A 26,273-nucleotide genomic window follows, 5' to 3' on the forward strand; every position below is an offset into this window, starting at 1 on the left:
ATTATACTTGTAAATGATATTAATTTGATTTGTAAAGTGCTGATACATTTTTTCGTACACAGTTCATAAAACAATTACAATCACTTTAATACATAATTATTCTTGTCCTATTTTTCAATCTTCTGTAGTTTTAGATTTAGATACTTCATTTATAACTCCTTCTTTTACAAATTTAGTGTACAAAGGATCTCCTTCAGCAACAACATATGACAGTACAGCCTTTGTATAATAATCTGACATTAATTCAATGTTTCTTATAATTGTAGATAGAAGATGTGCTTTCTCCACATATATACCTATGTAAGAAAAACATTTGAAAACCTGTGATACATTTGTTTTTAAAACATAATATAAATTTGTAAAATAATTATACAAGATTGGAAGATTAATTATTTTTCTTATCTATTACATTATCTATTATAAAACAAGCTTATTTCGTAGATGCAGGCACAGCAGCAAGTCATAAAAATAAACCAAAATATTTATTTTAAACTTACCTGGAGCTTCAAACATGAGATATGCAAAATGAACATGGAGATAATAGTAGGATGGTTGATAATGTAAATATATTCTAAGTTGAGAAGCAGGTACATTAAACTTTTCAGCAATTGCAGCAGTTCCAGCTTCTCTTATATTCTTTAGTAGAGGAAGATGAGATGCATTCAAATCTCTAATACATTGAATCTTTTGAAACGGAAGTGCTATACATTTTAATGTATTTGTTTGCCCATCCCATTTCAAATCATTTACTATTATAAAGCCAGTCTTCTCATCTTTATCTTCATATACAATTTTATCTTGTTCTGCCTTATGTTCCAAAATATTATACACCCACTAAAAAAATACAAGAATTCAATCTAATAAATAAATCTTATAGCAGTAAAAGCAAATTAAATTTTCATATATTTGGCATGAAAATCTATTGAATATTTGTTTGTTTTTTCCTGCATATTATACTTTTTCTGTATACTTATTTTTTTGTACACATACTTCTATAGAAAAACTGCTTGACTCTATATATGGAAGAGTAATTTTTTGATATAGTTCATAAGTTTCATCTATGATATGAAGATCTTTCCTCCGAAATTTTTCGATATGTTTTGCCGTTGCAGGATGTATTATCGTCGCATTTATACCTTAAATCATACAAAAGTTTTCAAGAATCAAGCAAGAAGAAAAAGGAAAATGAGGTTATAAATTCACTATAGTCTACCATTATATTTTTTAAGAGGATAACACTCATAATTCCCATAAATATTATTGTTATAAAGTTTGTGTAAAACTGTGTCTTTGTTAAATAATTCTTTCAAAGCTGCTTCATCATCCGAAAAATTTTGTTTCTCCAATAAAATAACCGCCGAACCTTCATATCCTTTAAAAGCACCCTCTATACATATCTGTTTCCTTGTGCAATTATTTTGCAAAACTTTTTTTATATTAAATGTAGATGAGCAGAATTCTACGTCATGTATACTAGTGACATTTTTGCATTCATTTTCTGTTTCTATTTTAGCTTTTTTCGTTGGAGTACATTCATCCGCACTGGTATTAGAAGATATCTCAGCCATTGTTGACGTTTTCTTCAAATAGCTCTCAATGTTAATTCATAAATTACATATGATTGATTTAAAAACATTACATAAATAACATTTCCTTCGTTATTTTTCTTTCCATAAAATTACATTACCTTTTCTGGTGTAGTCTATCACTGACTGTTGATTATTAAGTTAAGCAATATTCTTAGGTTATACGCATAACCTATATATAGTAGATTAGTATACATATACAAATGTATAATCTATATAAGAATGAGAATCATCTAATTCCTATCAACACAATGATTGCTATTTTAATGCATGTCTGTATTTATATATATTACAAGAATGAATAATTGATTATGTCGCAGATATACATACATATATATAATTTACATATATGTAGATTTAATTCGCCAATGGCATGTGTATGCACTGTACGTTGTCTGATAGTCTACCGGATCCATAGATTGAGTACAACTGCTACATATATAGGTACATATAAAATCTAAACACGGTGGCCGAGATCCAAAGTGAAGACTTTATCTTTTGGTAACCTTTGCAAGATTACCGAAGACGAGCACTAGGAAACAGCTTCTGCGTGGACTAAGGAGGTTAATAACGATGCTACAAGTAGATGACAGAAAGGTAAAAAAATCTATTCGTTTCCTACCCCCCTCCATTTTTATCCTGAAACATTGATTCACTATAAATATTCGTAGTTTTATACTGTAGAATATTTATTTAAAATTTAATGTTAATTTATAACATACTCATATGTTTCGTTTATCTATTAAATGTTTTCAAATTGTCAAATAACAATCGATGCATTTTTGTGGTAACGTCTTAATTTTGTATATACACAGAAATCTTACCCTTCTTACATGTTGAGGTTATGTGTATTTTTTCTGCGATCATTATGACTTATTATTTATTTCATATGATCAATTATTTTGCTTTTTGTTTATGCGTGATTTTAATCGGATTATATCATTTAAGATATGTCGAACACATGATATCTTTGAATAACTTTCCTTGTCATTATGTTATGGAGGGTAAAATAAAAATAGATATATAAATATGAAACGTCAAGATCGCAAATATAAATGCAAATTATAGACGTTTTGTATAATATATAGGTGTATATTATTTCGAGAACAGAAGGTTATCTGTAGGCCGTAGCTGTCATAAGAGTACTGTAACGAAGTCTAAAAGTCATAGTAAGGAATTAAGGAAACATTGCTTATTATTAATTTCAATGGTATGAGGTTATATAGTATAACAATTATTTATTATTATTACACTGCGGATTTTTATGCGAATACATATCTTTTAGAATATTAAAATTGCAGTTTACTAATTTGATACTATATATTTAAAGATTTATTTTGATTTTACTTCGTATATTTATTTTACGATAAATATTTCAAAAATCGTATGAAAACAATTATTACATTGAAATATTATGGTCAGGTTTATTCATTCATTCATTCATGTTGCCAAGCAATTTGTAAAATAAAAATTTCGTTTGCTTATTACGTTAATATAAAAATATTTGTTTCATGTCACAAGAGTACATGGCACACTATGATAGGAAGTACGACAATATGCTAAGAAAGTAATATTTTTAGAAAATTTAGAAAATTTCTTTAACATTGGCTATTTTTAATCGCGCGGAGCTTTATCCTTTTTTATGATCGTACTCTTCCAATCTACATGCCTAGAAACTCGTTTATCCGAACAAGTGGGAGGATGGAGTAGTTCGGATAACCGAACAGTTCCTATAATAGACGTTTACACGCATGTATAGCATTCATTATAAGAATAAGTCTTTTATGTATTACGAAATTACACTCAATCGTAGTTCGGGTAATAGAGGCTCACAAATAAACAATTATCGACGTGAGAAGACGATGAAACATTAAGCAATTATATTAAAAAAGTAAACACAAGGAAAAACATAATATGAAATATAAATTCCATAATATAATTATAATAAATCGAAAGTAAATAGTTTATTTCAGAGAATGTTGTATAAAAACAGATTTTGGTTCGTCTAAACTATTATATAGAAAATATTGTAATATTCGATATTAAATGTACGATATTAAAATTGGTTTCATTTAGAAAACACATGTTTTTAATATTGCTCTCAATTATTGGAGTAGTGAGACTACTTGGCAGTTTTCCTACGTATAAAACACCTCATCTCGACTACGGGCAAACATTGGTATATATTCTTCCTTGTAAGACATTTATTACGCAAGATAGTGTGAGATAGTTTGCGATTACGTTTCATTTGACTGCAGAAGACGCGAGGCTTACTTTTATGAGGTTTACTTACGATAAGTATGTCGTATATAAAATTTCGCCAGTTATTTTATATGCATATAAATTGTAAGGAAATGCATCAAAACAATTTTATTCGTCTGCAAACAATTTATTTATTATGAAAGTTAGTTATTATTCATCAAATTCTTTTAAATATTGGCTGAGTCGCATCAACTTTGGTTATTAGCAACTTATTAACTTATTATAACAATTATGCGTTAAATTCATTTATTATAAAAATTATTCATACATTATTTGTTAAAATTATTATTCCTAAAATTTCAATATTATCGCTTTTTTTCGTGTTATCAATTATTACATATGTATATTTTTTCTGAGGCCACAACTTACAATTATTGGAAGATAGGGGCGAGTCAACGACTCGTACTCGTAACACACTACCTTCAGATAATCTTACTGAAGGATTGTTGACTCAATTCGAGTAGTTTATTCCGAAAGAATAACAGATTCGTGTATATTTCCGACATTTTTCAATCCTAAACACTGATAACCTTCTGGTTCCCTCACTGTGATTAATTCTTTTTTTTGCAAAGTTTCAAACCGACGGAAGATTCACGTGTCAAGATTTATCTCGTTGAATGATAACCTTCAGGGTGGCTACAAGCGGGTGGATTGAACGGCCAACTGGCGAGAAATTTTAGTAAGTCGCTTTGTGTAAATGGAAATTTGGTTGACTAGCTTAATCGACCGTCGATTAAAGGTCGAATGGCAAGTAAAATTGCGTGTGCGAACGCAAATTTTAGTTGTGTAGTTGTTAATAAAACGTAGTTGTGTTCAATATCGATCACTGAATCCAACTTGATAAATTTTCTGGTCGACTAGAGTTCTTTACCTGGTAGCCTTTGCCAGTCAACCACTTAGTCGACCGTCGATTAAGCTACTCGACTAAATTTGCATTTACACAAAGCGACTTACTAAAATTTCTCACCAGTCGACTAAATTAGTATTCGAGTTTTAATATTTTAACTACTACTAGTTTAAAAGGCGTAAAGTTTATACTAATTAAAAATTTAGTATGTTGGAAATATAATATATAGTTCGAATAAAAATAACGTGATGCAACAGCAATTGAAAGAATTACTAATTCCTCGTGTATATTATATAATACACGAGTATAAAATATCAAATTGCTCCATTACTTGGCAATTCTCGTGCGTATACTTGTGCAATATTTTACATGCGTACTGTATTTGTCGTATCTATTGCATGAACTTAGATATGTCCACTATCCTATCAAAAAGGCGATTGAAAAGTAATCCTATTATGTTTCGCAATTGTTCAGATATCATCCAATATTTTTCACGATGAGTAGTCATTTTTTAAGAGTCGATTAACAACAATAGCATCGCTTTGGAAATATCACAAAAAAATTCCACATATCTGGATTAAATTGCGTCTATAGAACGAAATAGAATGCAAAAAGTAAAGCAAAGTTCAAATGTATGTCGTCGTTGAGAGCGATCAAATTATTCCATTGCTCATTAAAATCGTGGCGCTTACGTCGTCAACCATTACGTGTATTTTCCTATTTGTTATCATTTGCACTTTCGCAGTACATATATGTAAATCGAGAAAGAACTTTGAATGGTGTTTTATTGGGATAAGGAGCACAGACACGCGGTCAGATAAGAAATTCTAATCTCGTGATGCTATTACACGACCTCGTCAGCGATCACAAATCACTTGATATCGAGTCGATTATACTACCACAGTTGCAAAGTCACGTTGATTGGACCAATTATGATAAAATTCATGGCCAGAGGACAGCTCGATAACAGTTTCAAAAACTATGTCTTTGGTCGTCGCGCATGTAGTGGCTTATTTACGAAGGAAAACTTTGATCTATACATCGGACGTGTTATATAAAACATTTTGGTATTGTATGAGCATTGTAACGAGACACGACTGTTACAATTGTATTGTTTGAATTTGAAGCCAATTTGAAAACGTACAGAGAAGTCGCAAGATATTTTTTACAAACATACAGTAAAAGAGAAAAGTATTCGTACAGTTCGAATATAGAAATAAAGGAAAGACGTTCTCTTCAATGCATTTTTAAATATATACAAATATACATAACTATATATTATACACAGACACCTACATATATTGTAAATAAGATAAAAATTAATTATAGGTATACGTAAAAATTAGTCATATTATTTGGTAAGTCATAACGAGACAAGATTCACGTCATGGTAATATAATATTTTGTCGAGACAAAATTCGTATAGTAGTATTAATCAATGCCCATGTTGTAAATAATATTTTATAGGCTTCCCTCTTTAACAGATAACTACTCATAATGAAGTGGGAATAGATAGTACTAACGATAAGTATTTCCTATTGTTTGTCACGATGGAATGTTACCATACATGAATCTTATTTCGTTATACCAAACAGTGTAACTAATGTTTGTTTGTATACGTTTATGTACCACCATAAGCGTCCGTAGGTATATATGTAATATACAGTTTCATAAATTTAGATATATTTAATAATATGGAAAATATTGCTCTCTTTATTTCTACATCTCCGCCATATTATTGTTATATATCATTAATACTTTTCCTTCCTATTGTTCAGTGTACTAAAACAGTTTAGTCTCACCGTTTAACCTTAAAACGCTAAGCGTTAAATTAATGGTTGTCATTGATTAATTCTGTAATTTACAACCTGGCTATATCTCGGCTGTATTGTTTAATAAATGCTTACAACCTGGCTATAAGGCGATTCACTTGTTAAAAATGAAGTTCGAAGCCATAGGAAACGTGCTTCCTATCGAGATACGACGATTTATACCGCGATGACAACACGTCGACGCTCCTCCAAGATACATTGACTCGGGCGCTCGTGTCGCGTTCAGTCAGGTTTCGTTCGTTCGAGGATCGGAAAGCTCAGTCCGCATGCGTCACACGTCGCCCCGACGAGAATTTAAACAATTGTTCGCACGTTTTTCTGCACGAGTGGAAAATTGACGCGCGCGCAAACGTTCACGCTCTTCTCATTGAGCTTTAAGAGAGATATACAGATATATTATATGTGAATGGTATACTTGTTGAATGTAAGTGATCGTGTACCCGGAGGAAAGAAACAGAGGGTGTTGTTTTCCATGGTTTTGCTAGGATTTTCGGATTTCTCTTCAAAATCAGTGATAACGATTTACCAGTTCATCTCTCGTTACAAAGCGCGACTATACCATACACAAATGCGACAAAGTTAATCATAATACCGAATGCAAGAACGTCGTCAGAGTATTTACGCGAGTTTCGCACAAAACGTACGAATAAATTCGTACGTCCTTTTCTTCGTACCTGTTGGAAATTTCGGTTTCATGGTTTTGAAATAGTCGTTATGACTTTTGCGAGTCAATGCTGACTATGTTAACAGAACTTGTATTCTGTCGGAAACCTGTATGTAACACGATCTTTATTTTTATCTCGGGGATTACATTTTTCTAACTAGCACGTTTGTTCAAATATTACATAGATATTAAGTAGATAATAAAGTCGTTTATTATATCTCTCTATTTTATGTAAAAGTATTATTAACTGTTTATTAATTTGTATAAATAGCTAGTTTATTTATATTTTGAAAAATAATTCTCGTTAAAGATTTACAAAAATTCCTTTTACTAGCCTATATTTAAGTAGTATGAAAGTTACTGTCTTCTTATAACCGTTTCCTGAATTATCGTGACTTTATATAATTGAAAACAACCTTTTTGGATGATTTTAAATGTTTGTCTAGCTTCTCCTTTCTAAACCTTTTATCTGATAATTAAATTTATAACAATATCCATATTATAACAATCAAACTTAACGAAAAAGAAAAATAAAGATATCATAGATAGTTCTATAGAAATATTGCTACGCCTAGAAAATATCCAATTTGGTAATTCCTATTTAATCAGTTGAATACACAGTGATGTTCATTTAGTAATTTTCTCAAAACTTACTTTCGACACTGACATCATTCTTGTATTCAACATATACAATTCGTTCCACTTATCTACTACATTGCATCACACAAACAAATCGTTATGTCTACTACGTTCAATGAAATATAAGTCGCGTTTTACGACCGCCCGATCTTTTATGTATTTTGTATTTATTTTTTGTATTTACGTTTTGTACATAATACAAGTTGGTAAATTTAAATACATATGAACTTTCCATTCATTCACATGTAACTTCTACAATTCTCTATTGTCTGTCTAAAGAGTAGCTTTTTGTATTGCTTCTAGAAAAGCAAATTGTCACACTAAGTAGATAACAATAATTAAACGAATCAATCATCGAAAATGTCGATTCAAGCCGCGATTAGATTGAGTGCAATCGTTGTTTATAAATGCTTTGTCATATGCACACTGTTATCTAAGATCTAGCAATTGCATGTTAACACAATACGATTAAAATATGTTCGCTGTTACATCATGAGTGTTGGCATCTCGAGTTTGCTTTAAAGCAGTGTTATTAAAAGGGATCAACAGAAACGCACTTGTCATGGGTATTACGTTAGCGATAATTCCTAATGCATGTCATGATCCCCCTTTTTGCGCCCTATCATTTTTCCGTATAATTTCAGAATGTTCTACACGAATGGAAATTAATATTACTTACTACTTTTTTTATGTCTCATAATCTATGAGTACGCGATGAACAGACTGCAGATAGTTATGCAATTTTCTATTTTTATCAACATTATTAACGGAATGAAATCTAAATAGAAGTTTGTTTCATATACTATATACAATAAATAGGTGCTTTACTTTGGATATCACAATATTATATGCAGTATGTATTCTTATATGTTTAAAAGAAATACATAAAAGATCCGGAGATTATTAATTACAGATTTATGATTTATTAATATTTTCATTCATTTCATTAACGAATTCATTACATTATATATGTATAATGTGTGTATTATATGTATGTATTATATATGTATATATATATGAACTTTTGAAGATTTCTGAAACTATAAGCACAAATTATATAATATTTTTTAAATTGTAAGTAATTGCAAAGGAAATAGGAATATAAAAAGTAAGATAATGCAGTTAAAATGATCAGAGTGAATTAATTAAATAAAATGCAATTTTTCATGCAATAAATGAGATAACATCCTTTCATAAATAACGTTTTGTTTAAAGTTTTCTTTTCAAAGAAATTGTAGAAGATAATGTATCGTTTCAGCGATGTCACAATCATCCCTTTAAATACTTGAATAGTCCTTTGTTGCGAAGAGGGAATAATCAGCCGTTTTCATGTTTCTTATCTATCTGAGAAATAAAAATTATGAAGGAGGAATGAATGCAAAGACCAATTCATCTATTCGCTACGATCGAACAATATTCGTTATCGTTCGTTAAACGAACTTTTCGTTTCTTCCTCGTAATACGATATTACCTTGTAAGTTAGTAAATTTGAACAGAGAAAGCTAAAAAAATATTAAAATTATTAATTTAATTGCGTAACGATTCGATACGAAGAAACATGAAAGTATCTCGTTTCCATAAAAAGTGAAGTCAATTTGCAGTTTTTAAGCGACATTATGTACTTTTCTCTTCACGTGTCTCTTTGGATTGATTATTCGTATAATTCAAGAGCGTGAAAAGGAATATATACATTGCTATTTAAAAATCGTAGGGTGAATTTCGGTTTCTATGGGAAAACCTACTTTCAGAAGCTCCTTTTACACTAATAGATCAGAAAAACTATTTCAAGAATTTTTTATTTACTCTTGGAATCTAACAAATACTTGTTAAAAATTGCTACGACGTAAACGCTTACTATAAGATGTCATGAAGAATTTTTCTCGCTTTTGTACCGATTATTTAAATATTGATTATATAGATATGTATTTCGCAACTTAGCTTGAATATTACGTTTAAAAATACAAGAAGTCGAAAATTTGTAAAAATTGTCTATTATCACATTTGTTACTGATAATCATCATTGTTTATTGGTATAATTTATCACGGGTGTCTAATGTTGAGGATAGAGTGACAGAAGATAGCAATAAATAACAAAATTGATTTCTCACAATTTAATGTTCTAACGTAATTTTTATATTTGCCTACAATTACTTTCAAGTTTCAGTTATTACATTATACTTGACATATTTGATTAGAGTACAACCATTTACATACTTTCAGGGTTCAGCATGAATAATCCAAATACCATGTAATTCATCCAGATTATATTCCATTCCTTGGATTTTAATGTCAGTCAAAATTTATTAGACCGAATGTTCGAATTAAAAAAGAATAATATTTTACACGATATAAAAAGCTGATAAGCGCATTGAACTTTTAACACTTTTATCTTTTCTTTATATATTTTTTTTTTTTTGCTTGACGATTACCGATGAATCGACGAATATTTATCTAGTGAATTTTATCGGACGACTCTTAAGGTTCTTTAAAAAATGAATGTGACTAATACCTTTATCTTACTTTTGTTCATTTTACTCACAGAAAATATCTAATTCTAATATTATTTATTACCTAGTTTAACCAGTCCGATAAGTATTCTATTTTAATTGCTAAAACGATGTATTTTTCTACAATTATACAGTGACAATTAAGAACAAAATATAATATTTATGTTCAAAAGGTATGTTTATCTCGAGTTAGATAGAAAACAAAAATTATGTATTTACGTAAAACAAGAACTCGTTAAATTCAACTGAAACCTCGTCTTGGGATCTGACGATAATCTTTTTGAAGTTAATCTTTCCTTAGAACAAAGACGATATTCACGTGGTTTAAGGTGACAGCTTCGAGTGATTTTCGCATGTCGATAATGATTTTGATAAAAGCAGCTTAATATAATATCAATGTGCACTGTACACAGCTACATGTCTTTCGCATTGGTTTTATCAAGATATTAGTATTTATAAAATTCATTTATTCATTTGTGAATGTATTACTTCGTGTGGAAAATTACTTACGATAATTTTATTTATAGCTTTGTCCTTGCAATTAATAATTACACACTGCGACAAAGCTACAAGACATGCACGAAAATTGAGAAAAATTATATTTAACTCAGGAATTCTCACTCAGGAATCTTCTTCTTTCATTCGTAATGCTATTGTTTACTTTACAATATAAAAGCATATCTACTGTTCAGTTCTACGAAACACCGAAGGCTGTCATTCCCAGAATTTGGATAATCAACATAAACATATTTTCTTTGCGACAAAACTACAAGGCGGAAAGTAATGAGTTATTCGTGTAATTTTCACCGTAGTAATTAGTTTTGTGTTATTGGATGTGTTATACAGGGTGGTTGGTAACTGGTGGTACAAGCGGAAAGGGGGTGATTCTAGGCGAAAAAAGAAGTCGAAAATATAGAATAAAAATTTTTTTTTTTTTAATTTTTCCATCGAGACGACGATCTACAGTGAGATCCGTTATAACGAGACGCGATAAAGTGCACGCGTACCGAGCGAAAATTCAAAGTCGATTTTCTCGAAAACGAAGCCTCGAACGAAAAATTTTTATTCTATATTTTCGACTTCTTTTTTCGCGCAGAATCACCCCCTTGTACCACCAGTTACCAACCACCCTGTATATGAAAAATGCTAGTCCTTACGTTAAATATACAGTAAGATGCCTCGTGGAAGCAAATTAATGAGTAGCTTGTAAAAGGAAAAGTTTTCATTGACAAAAGTACCGCGCATATTAAAATAGCCGCCTTACTTTACGTAACTATCTAAAGGATTCGAAAAGGTACTCGAAAAAGCATGCCGGTGGACGCCCGAAAGCTACAATTACTCGAGAAAGACGTGCCGTTTCAACCAGTTAGCTGTTTTTGCCAAATATGAAGAAATAGCAATATTTTGTGTTATGATGGACTCTGTCGGTAATAAATTAAGAAATAAAACAGTCATTTCATTACAACTTAATTCTATATTATAGCAACCATACATACTCTGTGTTTCACGAGTGTACTCGTCATCGCTTACTTTTCGCGACACATTTTGGGTACACACTTCTCAAAGACGTCGCAACAACTGACTCGTTAAGGGTGACATTGAATTCAGCTTTCATAACATGACAAATTGCAACAGAAGACGTAGCCAATACAAGTATAAGAAATGTACAATGAATAATTAAGGGGGGGCTAAGGTTAATTCGTACAAGATAAGGCATGTTTTTGTGAATTATTCGTGACGACACAGTTAAAATCTCTTTATTAAAACCAATAGTACATTGAAGTATGACATTCGAAGAATATTGTATAAAATTTGAAATACGATTAAAATTGAAAAATACGGCAATGGCAGCGATTATTCGGGCGTGTCTCGGAAAAAAGGTAGAATTAGCCCCCCCTTAAAGGAGTAAGCCAGTTGAACCGGCTAAAACTTCCGAAGACAGCACTGGAAAAAACACGATTTGATTTCGCGGAGAGAAAAGTGAAACGAAACATGGAGGGAGGTAATATTTTCAGACGAACGCTTTAATTTAGAATGGTTCTAATGGCTTTCATTATTGTTTATGACTTCAGAAAGGAGATACTCATTAAACAGAAAAGATAAATGGGTGGAGAGGGTGTTACAGTGTAGGCAACTATAGATCACGCTGGTAAAAGCAATATCAAGTTTGTTTCCGATAAAATGAAGAGTAAACTCTATATGTTTAAACAATCCAAATACTGTTAATTAAATATGCTTATGAAATGGCTACACAAAATTTTATTTTTTTCAATACGATAATTTATGCAAAGTCTGGAAACAAAAAATATCGAAGTATTATTATGGTTCCACAAATCCCGAGATCTGAACATTGTTAAGAACTGCTAGTTCTTTGCGCGACAAGTTTATGCACACGACAGACAATTCAATACTATAAAAGAGTTAAACAACCGTATTTTAAATGAGTAGAAATTACTGGATCAAAATGTTATACACAAATTTCATGAATTATTACTGAAGAGAATAATCGAAATGATAAGAAAAAAAAGTGGTAGTACACATTACATATTAATGGATAAATAGAAATTATTTTTCATGAATTATTGCTATTTATTTTATAAAAAAATATCTTGTCTCGTAGTTTTGTCGCATTGTCTTTAATTGAAAAATCTGCAACTGTAAATAATCTCTATTTAAACAGAAATTGTTACAAATATTTTTATCAGGATACATATATCCGTTTACTGGAATTACTCGATTCTACTTTAACAATTCTACAAGATTATGTTTTTATATAGTAATATTCGCCAAAATCATAGCTGTCTTGTAGTTCTGTAGTATCATAGTAGTCTTGTAGTACCAGTTCAATCACGATAGTCGTGTCTCATTACAATGCCAATGAAATTTAAAAGTGTTTCGTATAAGATTCATAATACATTCGCAGAAAGTTTCTATAAGTGTTCAAATCACCTTCATACCACTGTATATATCTAAAACTTGATTCATTTATCAAATATCAATTCATTTTCCCGAAAAGAAACTACGATCGAGAAACAAAATAATCATTGACGGTGTCACCAAGAATGCGTAAACAGAAATATATTCAAACCATTAGGATCTTCGTTTGATTAAGGATCGTTTAAAGGGAACCAGGAAAATAGTATCTTCTTTCTCCATAAGGCTGCCTAACGAGTTGCTCCTTCTTAACAAGTTCTTTCGGTAACAATCTCGAATAAATCTAAACAAAAGTAACATTCTAAAAAGAAAGGGACAATAAATAAAAAAAAAAGAAAACGGGAAAGAAAATATAAGGAACCGTCCATACGTCATGCACGATCTTACGAAATTGGATGGTGGCGACGACAGGCCCAACGAATTTTTCAGGAGACAAGGTATTTATCGCTCTGTTTTTCAAATATCCTGGTGAATAAATCCGCAGGCACGCGGTCATCAACGCAGTCCCTCAGATACACAGGCATTCCGCGAAAGAACTAAGAGGGATGCCCTGAACGAACTCCAACATGAACTAGAGAAACTCGAGGAAAGCGCAACAGGGGAGGTCAAGGAGGAGGTCCATCGACAGTTCGACGGCTTCACTCACCTCTTCAAACGGTTCCTCCAGGAGGAAGGACCTTCGCTAGAATGGGATCGTATACAGAAGCTGCCCGACGATGCGGTAAATAATAGTTTTTAACTTAAAATTGCAAACGTAATTGAATATAGCGAATTGCCTTGTCATTTTGTAACATTTTTCCTGGAAAAAGATATTGAAAAGCCAAGATAAGTTTAATTATAATTAGAAAAAATTTAATTATATTGTTAGATAAGAGATTACAATTCCTTGCCAACTCCGGAAGGAGAAGAAATGAAGGCACTTTTAAGCAAGCTGATCGTTATAAAATTGAATGGTGGCTTGGGAACTAGTATGGGATGCCATGGTCCTAAATCTGTAATAGCAGTACGTAATGGGCTTACGTTCCTAGATTTGACTGTACAACAAATTGAGGTAACTATAGTATTATAAAATATATATGATTTAAAGTTATATCGAAATTAGAGAAAAGGAAATTTATCTTATTATTTATTACCTTTTTTTTTTCTTTTTTGCAGTATTTGAACAGAACTTACAATGCAAATGTCCCGCTTATTTTGATGAATTCCTTCAATACGGATGATGATACACAACGAATTATTAGAAAATATAAAGGAATAGATGTTGATATTCATACGTTTAATCAAAGTTGTTATCCTCGTATAAATAGAGATTCCTTACTTCCGACTGCAAAGCACTGTGATGTTAATGATGACATTGAAGCGTAAGATTAATATCAAACAACTTTTTGACACTTATCTATTATATACACATATTTATTCATATATGGATACTTATACTCATTAATAGGTGGTATCCTCCTGGTCATGGAGACTTCTATGAAAGTTTCAGAAATTCAGGTTTATTAAAAAAATTTATAAAAGAGGTACATATGTATACATTATGATTTTTTAAATTAAGAATTATGTGACGCGCGTACAGTATTACTTATATTTAACAAATATTTTCTCTCAATACAGGGGCGTGAATATTGTTTCATTTCAAATATTGATAATCTAGGTGCTACCGTAGATTTCAAAATTTTGAAATTACTGTTAGACAAACGTGAAGCTTCGCCTCTTGAATTCGTTATGGAAGTTACTGATAAAACTCGAGCTGATGTTAAGGTAATATAATCTTTTCTTATAAATTGAAATCTTAAAATTGTTTAAAACAAGCATATTTTTATATATCTGTACAGGGTGGCACACTAATCAAATATGAGGATAAGCTACGCCTACTTGAAATTGCTCAGGTTCCAAAGGACCACGTAGATGATTTCAAATCTATAAAAACATTCAAGTTTTTCAATACAAATAATTTATGGATAAAACTCAGTGGTACTTATTTCTCTCTTCCAATTATACAATTCATAAATGTAATATTTATTTCTTATCTTGTTAGCTATTGAAAGGGTACTTGAGAAGAATTCCTTGAATATGGAGATTATTGTAAATAATAAGACCTTCTCGAATGGTTTAAATATTATTCAATTAGAAACAGCTGTTGGAGCTGCTATGAAATCATTTGAAGGGAGTATTGGTAAGAGGAAACCAAGATTATATGTTCTGCGTGATCTTTTAAATTTTCTTGTTGGATGTACATGTATATAAATCTGTAAATAGGTATAAATGTTCCACGCAGTAGATTCTTACCAGTGAAGAAGACTTCAGATTTAATGCTTGTTATGAGCAATTTGTATATTCTTCGCAATGGTTCATTAGTAATGAGTCCTCAACGAATGTTTCCTACAACACCTCTTATAAAATTGGGTGATAATCATTTTTCAAAGGTTACTGTTTCATTTCTACAATTATACATCACAGATATTTGACAGCTGGAATATTTTGTAATTAATGTAAAATTTTCCGCATAGGTTAAAGAATTCCTTACTAGATTTCCAGCTATACCAGATTTGTTGGAATTAGACCACCTTACAGTATCAGGTGATGTTACTTTTGGAAAAGGTGTAACTCTAAAAGGAACTGTTATAATTATTGCAAACCATGGAGAACGCATCGATCTTCCAGCAGGCACAATTTTAGAAAATAAGATAGTTTCTGGAAATTTACGTATTTTGAATCACTAAATAATATATAAAAAGAAAGTTTATCTGTTGCATAATATAAAAATCAAGAAAAAATACATATAGTGTACTTTTATTTAATATTACAGATGACGTATGTAAAAAATTTATAAAAATAAATAGATATTATTTCAAAACTAGCAATTAAGAATATAGAGTAAAATTTAAAAATTGGTACATCTATATTTAATAAATTTTGAATTTTATTTTCTTTAAAACTAAGGGTTCTATGAACAATTGTTATTCTACATTTCCAATTTGTTTTTTCACGTACAATCATCTTTTTGCCGATACTATATTATAAAAAAGCCTTATAGCCATTTTTAGCGCCAAAATATCAATCAAAAAGTAATTGTGAACTTTGGCGCTAGCTGTATCGAGTTATAGATAAACGCTGTTGTGTAGAATACACACGCATGTGAAAAAAATTCCATAACCTATAAGGTATTCCCGCGCGAAAGTTCATAGATCCTAAAGTGTTTGATATGAAACTATGCTTATCACTGTTATGTATACTAGTATATATACATATCGGTGATGCTTATCCTCTATTGCTTTTGTATTTTGAGCTCTAAGCTTGAATATCTGATTTGAAGATCTGAGTTGCCTTCAGGAAGCGGTGGGGATAACAGATAACACAGACAGCACGGCCACATTCTAACAAGATACCACTGTATTTCCAGGTAGTATTGGCTATGCTTTTGAATAATTAATGTAATGTAGATTCCTATGATAACATATACGCGTGTTAAACAACAATGTTTAGCATGCAAATTGTATGTTGTACTTTGTATGTTGTATGTTTCCAACAATTCAGTGATTATTCGTTATTGAATTTTTTATTTTTGAGATTAATTTCTGCTAAATTTAACGCATTTCATTTGTTAAAAGTTATTTTAATGTATATGAATTTTTAAGTAACAGATTGTTCAAATTTATGAATGTATTTCGTTTATCTTAATGAGAAATCAGACAAACATGCAACACTTTGTTTATAATAAAGTTTTATAAGCATGTTTAAAAAAATACCATACATTTTTTAAAAATAATTATTTACATAAGTATCTTTTTGTTATTTTTAAATATATATATAGCGAATTAAATGCGATACAAAATTAACTTTTATAGATATCTTAATTTTTTTTTAAATTTTTACGATATTTGTTAAATACTCTAAAATAATTTGATATATATTAGATATACTATTATGTAGGCTTGTTTATATAAGACTACTATGAGTTTCTCTCATTAAAAAGAGAAAAATAATAATATTTATAACATTACATTTGTTGAGGTTTATATTATATTTATATTTATAGAATAAGAAATTTATTTATTTATTTCTATATTTCTATTATGTTAAAAATTTTACTGTAAGGAAGTGTTAAAAATAATATTTAAGCCTGTAAAATGTTATTCCATTTAAAATTTTTAATTCTAACCTTAAAAAGTTTCATTTTGTTTTTGACAGATCTGTATGTTTAAATTCATTTTTATCAAGAGAACTTTAGTAATTTATTAAAATAGGGATTCAATAAAAATATAAAAATGAAAATGCTTGCTGTAATAATATAATTTCATAAATTCTTTGTCACTCCTTTTATTCTGACTGGAAGCAAATTGGTGTAAATGAAATATTTTTTTAATTTTATTTGTAGTTATGTAAAAGCATTCAGATATTCAGGGAATGTATATTGAAACAAGAAAAATAATTCTAATTATTCCTATGCATAGAGTATAAAAAAATATCATGGCTTTCACAGATGGATACCTGCAGCTATGGAGATTTGAAAAATGAATCTTGGTCTTAAATTTCAAGGTTAAATTTTTATTTTATTCACATACATTTGTTGTAAAAAAGAAATTATACAACAGTTAATTATGTCTACAAGACTATAAGTTAAAGTTCTTGCACTAATGTTATTGCATAAATTAGCTCCTGTAAATAAATGTACTTATGATTTTATATGATTTTAGTTAATTTGTAGAAATGTATTGTTATGATTTATATTTTGTGGTGTGTATTATTATTCAACACTTATGGTCAGAAATATTAATTATTTGATCAATATTATTTTTGTATGATGTCTGCACATAGAACAATTTATCAAGTAATATTTATAAATATTACAAACTTTGAGCTTGTTTTTGTGAATTTTAAGATTGAAATAAATTGTAAAAATGACTGCTGAATACATTTGCTTAGATTTAGCTATGAAAGCTGATGAATATTTTTGTTATGCTTTATACATTTTGTATATTAATTTCATCAAAAGAGATTTAATTTTTAGTTCAGTCTTCCTAATTAATTTTATAAATATTACAGGATATCCTGCTAAATGGAGCAGGTTAAGGAGAGACCAGAACTGCTTCATTGCAATCACTCTCATAACATATTACAAAACTTAATGCTTAGAGATTTGGGACTTTTATATTACAAATGCTATAAAACTACAACACGTGCATTAGAATCAGCAGCTGAAATGAAATTAGTTGGAAGAAAGCATAGAGAATTGGTAATTATAGAACTATTACTCTATAGAATTATATAACTATTACTCTTATAGAAATATTTAATATCATCTCATCTATTACTTTAATTCTTTTTAGGAATATGATCTGCCAGGATATCCTAGAGCAACATTTTTAATGGTTTTCAGTCCTGACGGGTAAGAAACTAATTATTAAGCAATTTTTTATTGCAAATTAATTTATTCTATTAAATTTTAGCACTAAAATAGCATCAGCCCATGGAAATCACAGTGTTTATATTACTGATGTAGCAACTAGAAAAAACATTAAAATTCTTTCTGGTCATCCACGCACTCCATGGTGTATTGCATTTCATCCCTCTTCTAGTTACATACTAGCATCTGGTTGCCTTGGTGGTCAAGTACGGGTTTGGGATTTAAGGGTTAGTAGCTTTATTTCACTATAAGAATAAACTATTGGACATCTGAAAGTCTTAATCGTAAGAAAGATAATCTTGGGTCATAATGTCCCAATAATTTCTTTACTCCTACCTCAATTATTTGACCAGTCTTATTACTGGTATTTTTTGTATAAGAGTATTTACAAGTTATAAAATGTTATACTATTTATACTATTTATTTACAACATATTTTATGGGAATAGGGTGATAGCAAGGTTTGGAATGCGACAAGTCGGACAGTTATAGCTTCTCTTGCCTTCCATCCATCAGAAAAATTACTTGTTATAGCAACAAATAATCAAATACACTTTTGGGATTGGAGTCGACCTGAACCCTTTGCAGTAATATCTACAAAGTCTACCATAGAAAAAGTAAGGTAAGTTATGGTACATTGTGTATTATAAAGTAAATTATAAACTATAAACTTTGATAAATACTAAATAAAGTAAATCAAATTTATATAAATTTGATATTTGTGAAAATATCAGTTTCCTTTTATATTTTAAAAATATAATTTAAAAATATTTCCTATATTATTATTTCTTCTATTATTCTGCCTCCCTATATTAAAAACTATATATATTTCTGCAATATTTGTAGTGTGCCTATTATATAAAAACTACTGATCTATAATAATAAAATCTAAGATTTACATTTATTTTATATTTGCCAGAATCAAACATAGTTATATTAAATTATATGTTTCAGATATGTAGCTTTTGACAATTTAGGAAAGAAATTAATCACAGGCATTGGAAATAATTATATAAGAGAATCAAGAGTATTCAGGTATGTATGATATACATGTCACTAGATATTCTTTAACATATTACTAATCGAATTTTATTATTTTTTATTAAATTATGCAGATCCCGTTTAAGGCCTTCGAGAACGACGCATAATAGTCAAGTACCATGTAACCATCCTGAAAGAACTGATCAAAATGAAGCGATTCAATCGTCTAGAACCATGGGACCCGAACCTTCACACAGTACTCAATCGAATTTACACGGTAGTGTATCAGTAGGTAATGATGAAAGCTGCATACTACTATATCCCTATAATTCAAGGCGGGGAACAGGAAGAGGAAGAGGGGAGTTGAATCCTCTACATGAGGAGGATGAAAGAACTCCTTCTTCGGGTAAGTAATGATACAAAAAATTTAGAGTTCTAATTAGAATTTTCTTTGTGACTTAGGAATCATGGTATGTTATTTATAAGACTAATTAGAACAAAGCATATTTGAGTACTTACTTATTGTTAAGAAATTTTGGAAAATAATGCTGAGGAAATAATTTGTACACAATGTGTCTTTTAGAAGATTTTAATTCAAAATTTCTGGAAAAATATTTTAGGTAGAAAAACATACTTCTAAGTAAAAATAGTTTTGAAAATTATTCCCTTATTATTTTAGTCTTAATGCTAAAAAAATAAAATGAGTTTATACATTTATCAGACAAAAAATGTTTTCTATCATCATCTAATATGTATCTGCTATTTAATTAATTTATAGTTCTGAGGCACCTTATACTTTTACATGCACCTTCAGACAGTGATTATGGGTTTCGTTATATAAAAACAGAACTAATAGGATTTATATGCAATGAAATATTAAATTTTTTAGAAGATGTCTCAGCAGTAGTGTTAAACTTCTCAGGAATCTCCAGTTATCGTGTGCAAGCATGGGACTTCTCTAAGGGGGAAATACCTGATATTAAAAACTGTAAATATTATTATCACTATTATATTCCATATTTGAAGTAGAGTAATTTATTCATGAAGTACTTCTTATATTATAGCTGAAAAAAATGTTGTTATACACAAGTGTAAAATACGTAATGACGCTAGCATAAATATTTCTTCGGATGGAAAACTATTGGCAACATGCTTTATGGGAGCTGCAGGTGAGCAACTTTTTAAAATTAATATATAAATGCATTATGTATATAGTATTTGTATAATTTCAAATAATATTATTTTGATATTATAACATATATTTATATCACATATTACAGTCCCACACAATGTTATTTTTAGGAGTTTACAGTTTACAATGGGAAACGTTAGGAGAAGAAATTTATTGGGCGGAAGTATATAATTCTGTGATTTCTGTATCAATTTCGCCGACACAGGAGCATCTTTTAGTAGGTCTAGCAAGGAGTGCTATTGGAAAAGAATATACTATGGCTATTATTTACAGACTAACACATAAACAATCTGAAAGTAATAAACCACGTATGCAAGACTTGGACTTTAATAATCTAGCGAAATATTTACATTTCATGAGTAAAAGGAACACCATGTTGTGGGTTAGAGATTTACTACAAAGTAATCAACCAACTGGAGGACATACAAGCATAAATTGTATCAGGTGGGCACCACAACCTGGCCAAGGTTTAATTTATGCTACTAACACTGGCCGGTTAGCTATTCTTCATTAACGTAATTATAATGTTATTGTAAAAATAGAAATTCGACGATTATTTTATCGATATTTTATCGAAAAACAATTGTGTACGAAGACAGAAGTTTATTGTTACATGTCTTTCAAGGGATATATTATCAGAACCATAATAAAACTTACTATTAAGTCACCAATATTATACATTTCGACAAGAAATTTAATACAGTGCTGTAATTTAAATATCGGTTTTATTTTTATTTTATTATTAAATTTAATTTTTGTTTGATTTCAATATTATTTTCATTTTTAAATCCTTTTGTGTAGATGATTTTTTCAATTCTAATATTACAAAAAGACTAATGTATTAGTATTAGCTAATATTAGTACATATTTGTTGAAAGTAAAAAGTGCAGGGTACTTGAATGGAAGATTTATAAATAAATTCATATATATTTTTAAAGATTTTTCTAATTTTATTACATTAATAAACATTTAAATATAAAAAGAAATAAATTTAAGTAAATATTTTAATATACAATAACTAGTAGGTTGTTGTATGAATTGTTAATTTTTCTACTAACGATAATGAAAGTATTCTTTTATATAATATTTATAATACCATATCTGATGAGTAAATATAAATGAATTGTTATTACTGTCACATTCAATATATCGTAATAGACGAAATTCCTTATACAGAATAATGACTTAAACCACTACTGGCCATGAAAGAAGCCCCTTATTTGGCTTTGTCCTCCTCTAGATCTCTTAGAGATCAACAGATCTATTATCATCTCTTTCCTTTTCTATCTCATTCTTAAAGCTATAGGCGAGTAGGTTGTATTACAAGTTTTCCAAGCTATGGAGTAAGTTGAACAAGACTGACTTAATTTGTATGTATATAACTTGTATACACATAGAATTATTTATTTACAACAAATAAAAATAAAAGGTATAGAATTATTTACAAAAATTTTTAAATAGTAGAACTTATAAAAAGCATTAACAAATATTGTTAAATTATTAATAATGCATGTTTGAAACTACTTTCTAGAAATTATATGCGTGTATAGCACCATTAACAAAATAGAAATGTATATTAATGAAAAAACTACATATAGTTTTATAATTATCAATATGTATATAACTTAATTCCGGATTCGGAATATAAATAATTTTGATATTATTTTAAATAAACAATTATACAGTCAACTTGCGAAAATTAACCATCATCATATAATAGACTGTGCAGTAATTCAGGAGTCTCTGGTTGTTTTAAGCAAAGCGGTACTTTGTCTTGTACATTTGTAGAATATTTATTTTGTCCTAATTGGCCAAGATCGCGATCCAGAATTGTTTCAATTTCCTCATCAATATATAAAGAATTTTCATATATTTTTGAGGCATACGAACTACTCTGCTCTGTAGAATTTATAGTTTCGTTTATCGTATTTTGCAATTCAATCTCTGACATGTTAACTGTATGGAAATTATTTAACGTTGTAGGTATATCACAGTCAACTATTTGATCATCGTATTGAGTCTGTCTTCTTATTTCAGTTACAGAACTATTCATTTGATGATACTTCACTTGATGCACTTTTAAATTACCAGTTTGAGAGAATGTTTTTAAACAGAAAGTACAATGATATGGTCTCTCACCAGTATGGCATCTTGAATGCCTTTGTAACTTATATTTTGTTACAAATTGCTTACCACATTCAGGGCATGTAAATGAATTGCTTTCCATTTGCAGACTTTGATTATTAACAGACTGTTCCATGTCTATGTGAAAATTTATCATATGAGATTTCAAAGAAACTTTATAACGAAATGATTGATGACAATTTGCACATTGAAATAGTTTCTTTCCTTCGTGTCTTTCTTTATGCTTCATTAAGATTTCTTGTTGATTGAATGACATTTTACAAATCTAAAAAAATATTACTATTTTACTAAAATACAAAAAGATTTTTATAATCTCCTAATGTGTTCAATGTATTCAATGTTTATTTATTTAAATAAACTAAATAATTACGAACATTACAAACAAAAGGTCTTTGTCCAGTATGAATACGTTTATGCCTGTTTAAATGTGATTGACATCTAAAACTTTTAGCACATATTGGGCATGTACTTTTCTTTACTCCCTGCTTGTTTAAGGTATTTTTTACTAGTGTGTCACTTTCTTTCAACTGGTATAACATATCCTGTAAATATAATACTGATATATTTATTCAAAATAAAAAATATTTGTGATGTAATAATTAATCTACAATTAAATAGAATACTTTTTACATTAAATGAGCTATTTTGAAGTCATTTTTTAAAATCTTCAGTCAAAAATCTGTTGAAATTATATGATTGATATTTTGTGCACATATTATTGATATGAAACTATTAAAAACTTCAATTTAAAAGATGCGGAAATCAATTTTCTTAATTTAAATTATTTTACACTTAAAGCAGAATTATGCATTTAATTACAAATAGTTAAAAATCATTTTATACTTCTGCAAAATCAATTTCCAAAGATGGGGCTGCAAGTTGTTTCTGCACATTAGCTACCATCAAACAGAACTCATCAAATACATATATCTTTTGTTCGCAATCACTACAAACATATTTGGAAAATGCATCAGAGTTTGAAATATTTATCACCTGTAACAAAAAAGGTATAAAAATAAATTCTTAAAAAATTATATCTTACAAAAAGTATATTTGAATTATACCTCTTTAGAGAAATATTTATTTATAATCGACATTAGTACAATCCCTTTAACTTTGTCTGTAAACAAATCTGTGCCTTGCTGTTTCTCTTTTCCACAGAGGCGACATAGCCTTAAGTTTGTTTTATGCAACATCATTGTTCTTTTATCATATATACAGTTGTAATTTTCCAAAAAATGAGTAAATAAATACTACGATTGTGTCACAAACCTCTTAAAGTGATACATACAATTATGTATATTATTTCATGTTTTTTATTAAAACATGCACTATCGTTATTAATTTAGAAGTTGCATGTGAGTTTTTAAACATTTTTTAGTACGTTGTTTTTCAACTTATCTGCATCTGTATACATGTATATACTGACAGATACACACATAGTTAAAGTAAATGCATACCATTCAGTTTTCGTATAACTTAGGTTCTGTATATATGTAACCATATAGGAACTATTCTAACAGTGGTTCTCAACAAAAACAACGTTACACATCCAAAGCTATAAATCGATTACGAAGAAAGAATTACAAGAAAAATCACTTCGTAATGATTTTCTAAAACAAAAAACAAAAAAAAAACAGAGAACACAAATATATTATATCGCTAAGAATTATTTTATAAATACTAACAGTATTTCGAAAACATGTATGAATATAAATTTAGTTTTATCACCGATATAAATCTTTTTATTTGGAAGATTACAAATTGTATAGAGGAGATAAACAACTTTAATAAACAAATTGTAGGCTTCTAATTATTTAAAAATTATTCGATATTAGAGACTTCTATATGAAAAGAAAATTGGCTAATAGAACTATTGCGTAATAAAATTATTATGAATATATCTTATATTTCTTTATGCATACATATGTATTTTAAATTCGAATACTATTCAATATTTTTTATTAATTATTGTAAAAAATTATATTAAAAAATATTAAAATTTTTATTTGATTAAATTTTAAATATAAAGAATGAATTTGTATATAAATATAAACATAATAAATATATGTTTTGTAAAGATATTTCTATTCATTTCTATAAATCACTTGAAAATTTATTAAAAAAAAATTGGGATCATAGGAACTACGTAATTATTTATTTCTAATGTGTATATGAATGAAATTATATTTAGAAAATATATTTGAAATGCAATATCATCCTTTTTTATTTCTGTTTATTTCTGACAAATCTTAGAAATTATAATATAAAATATAAATACAAATGCGTATCCCAAGACATTTTCTTAGATACAGTTTATTATTATAAAATATTAGTTTGTTAGAAGTTTATACGAAATATGAAGCAAGTTTGTATTGCATATGTTATATACATTATATATAAGATGCGCTAGAATTAATCTTTTCGAATATCCCTTTGAAATGTATGACATACATACACACAGAGATACATCTCAGGGGGCACTCATTGTTAAACTTCTTACTTCGTAAATTACTTCTATATATATAAATTGTATTATTTAAATCTTATCAATTACAAAGTCTCTACTTATAAAAAATTTTCATCAAAGAAAGAACTTACACTACTATGGTCTCTTTTTAGTAAATGCATCTATTACTTTCCGAAATATAATTATTAAATTCGTTATTATAACAAGTAATTATAGAATAAATTAAATTTCATAATATCATTATACATCATAAATTTAATTAATATACATCTTGCATGCTATGTAGATTTAATTAAAACGAATAAAAAAGAAAATAATGTCTTTAAATATTAAGTAAGCACAGATAAAATATTAGGAACATTAGAAAATATAGAAAAGAAATAAAAGAAGAGTAATTGTAGTACATAATATGACACACTTTAACAATAGAATGCTTTATAATTAAAACGGACATCTGTTCTGAATATATTAAAGCAATCATATATAAGTCTATAGTAAGTGTATATAACTATGTATCACAATTCATTTCTTTAGAAGCATTACTGCAATATACCACAGAAGTATTATCTTGTAAACTAAGAAAAAAATCTTGAAACTGTTGTCAAAATGGAAGACTTGAAAGTTGATACCGTTATACCATTCTCTTCCAAGTACAATATATTGTACTACAAATATTAACATCTTATTGACCATTGCATTGATACATTATACAAAGCAATGCATTATGAAATAGTAGCAGAACATAAACTAATATTCATTTATATAAATAATCTTTAGAAATAATAATTTAGAGGAATATATATTA

At 28.8% G+C, this 26,273-nt stretch overlaps 4 protein-coding genes across 14 annotated transcripts; 2 read left to right on the forward strand and 2 right to left on the reverse strand.

Moving 5' to 3' along the window:
- Positions 1-47: 47 nt before the first annotated feature.
- On the reverse strand, positions 48-2,170 carry LOC117217115 (m7GpppX diphosphatase). The gene is made up of 6 exons (XM_033464443.1): positions 1,917-2,170; positions 1,688-1,826; positions 1,214-1,580; positions 991-1,136; positions 498-834; positions 48-296 (listed from the first exon to the last, which is right to left on the reverse strand). The coding sequence occupies exons 3-6, from the start codon at positions 1,566-1,568 to the stop codon at positions 115-117; spliced, it is 1,020 nt and encodes a 339-aa protein (XP_033320334.1). The 5' UTR covers positions 1,569-1,580; positions 1,688-1,826; positions 1,917-2,170; the 3' UTR covers positions 48-114.
- On the forward strand, positions 1,970-16,053 carry LOC117217111 (UTP--glucose-1-phosphate uridylyltransferase). 6 transcript variants are annotated; one of them, XM_033464434.1, is made up of 11 exons: positions 2,047-2,183; positions 13,450-13,708; positions 13,784-13,992; positions 14,140-14,322; positions 14,427-14,632; positions 14,719-14,794; positions 14,889-15,035; positions 15,110-15,248; positions 15,313-15,450; positions 15,534-15,700; positions 15,785-16,052. In XM_033464434.1, exons 2-11 carry the CDS (start codon positions 13,645-13,647, stop codon positions 15,995-15,997), a joined length of 1,542 nt encoding a protein of 513 aa, XP_033320325.1. In that variant the 5' UTR covers positions 2,047-2,183; positions 13,450-13,644; the 3' UTR covers positions 15,998-16,052. The 6 variants fall into 6 exon arrangements, with proteins under 6 accessions (XP_033320329.1, XP_033320325.1, XP_033320326.1 ...); XM_033464435.1 differs by having other exon boundaries at positions 2,057-2,183; positions 13,432-13,708; XM_033464437.1 differs by lacking the exon at positions 2,047-2,183 and adding an exon at positions 6,710-6,951 and having other exon boundaries at positions 15,785-16,053.
- A 219-nt stretch (positions 16,054-16,272) lies between these two features.
- On the forward strand, positions 16,273-21,793 carry LOC117217110 (activating molecule in BECN1-regulated autophagy protein 1-like). Of its 6 annotated transcripts, none has more exons than XM_033464429.1 (11): positions 16,273-16,677; positions 17,758-17,813; positions 18,321-18,510; positions 18,605-18,663; positions 18,725-18,908; positions 19,130-19,302; positions 19,635-19,715; positions 19,796-20,067; positions 20,440-20,649; positions 20,726-20,830; positions 20,964-21,793. In XM_033464429.1, exons 3-11 carry the CDS (start codon positions 18,334-18,336, stop codon positions 21,365-21,367), a joined length of 1,665 nt encoding a protein of 554 aa, XP_033320320.1. In that variant the 5' UTR covers positions 16,273-16,677; positions 17,758-17,813; positions 18,321-18,333; the 3' UTR covers positions 21,368-21,793. The 6 variants fall into 6 exon arrangements, with proteins under 6 accessions (XP_033320320.1, XP_033320324.1, XP_033320318.1 ...); XM_033464433.1 differs by lacking the exon at positions 17,758-17,813 and having other exon boundaries at positions 20,964-21,070; positions 21,127-21,276; XM_033464427.1 differs by lacking the exon at positions 17,758-17,813 and having other exon boundaries at positions 20,964-21,792.
- Positions 21,794-21,876: 83 nt separating this feature from the next.
- LOC117217113 (gastrula zinc finger protein XlCGF58.1-like) lies at positions 21,877-24,525 on the reverse strand. The gene is made up of 4 exons (XM_033464440.1): positions 24,063-24,525; positions 23,842-23,991; positions 23,373-23,540; positions 21,877-23,263 (listed from the first exon to the last, which is right to left on the reverse strand). Exons 1-4 carry the CDS (start codon positions 24,195-24,197, stop codon positions 22,553-22,555), a joined length of 1,164 nt encoding a protein of 387 aa, XP_033320331.1. The 5' UTR covers positions 24,198-24,525; the 3' UTR covers positions 21,877-22,552.
- Between the last annotated feature and the right edge of the window lie 1,748 nt (positions 24,526-26,273).

The sequence above is a fragment of the Bombus bifarius genome, unplaced genomic scaffold (assembly GCF_011952205.1).
Source record: "Bombus bifarius isolate JDL3187 unplaced genomic scaffold, Bbif_JDL3187 scf7180000007974, whole genome shotgun sequence".
Taxonomy (NCBI): domain Eukaryota; kingdom Metazoa; phylum Arthropoda; class Insecta; order Hymenoptera; family Apidae; genus Bombus; species Bombus bifarius.

Coding starts and splice junctions, on each gene's coding strand:
- LOC117217115 (XM_033464443.1), bottom strand. CDS start 1,568: ATGGCTGAGATATCTTCTAATACCAGTGCGGATGAATGTACTCCAACG. Junction 835..990: donor CAAGCAGTTTTTCTATAGAA/GTATGTGTACAA, acceptor GTATTTTTTTAG/TGGGTGTATAATATTTTGGA. Junction 297..497: donor TCTCATGTTTGAAGCTCCAG/GTAAGTTTAAAA, acceptor TTTCTTACATAG/GTATATATGTGGAGAAAGCA.
- LOC117217111 (XM_033464434.1), top strand. CDS start 13,645: ATGCACGATCTTACGAAATTGGATGGTGGCGACGACAGGCCCAACGAA. Junction 13,993..14,139: donor AGAAGCTGCCCGACGATGCG/GTAAATAATAGT, acceptor TTATATTGTTAG/ATAAGAGATTACAATTCCTT. Junction 14,633..14,718: donor GTTAATGATGACATTGAAGC/GTAAGATTAATA, acceptor ACTCATTAATAG/GTGGTATCCTCCTGGTCATG.
- LOC117217110 (XM_033464429.1), top strand. CDS start 18,334: ATGGAGCAGGTTAAGGAGAGACCAGAACTGCTTCATTGCAATCACTCT. Junction 18,664..18,724: donor ATGGTTTTCAGTCCTGACGG/GTAAGAAACTAA, acceptor ATTAAATTTTAG/CACTAAAATAGCATCAGCCC. Junction 20,068..20,439: donor TGAAAGAACTCCTTCTTCGG/GTAAGTAATGAT, acceptor ATTAATTTATAG/TTCTGAGGCACCTTATACTT.
- LOC117217113 (XM_033464440.1), bottom strand. CDS start 24,197: ATGATGTTGCATAAAACAAACTTAAGGCTATGTCGCCTCTGTGGAAAA. Junction 23,992..24,062: donor ATAAATATTTCTCTAAAGAG/GTATAATTCAAA, acceptor TTTTTGTTACAG/GTGATAAATATTTCAAACTC. Junction 23,541..23,841: donor TGGAAATTGATTTTGCAGAA/GTATAAAATGAT, acceptor TTATATTTACAG/GATATGTTATACCAGTTGAA.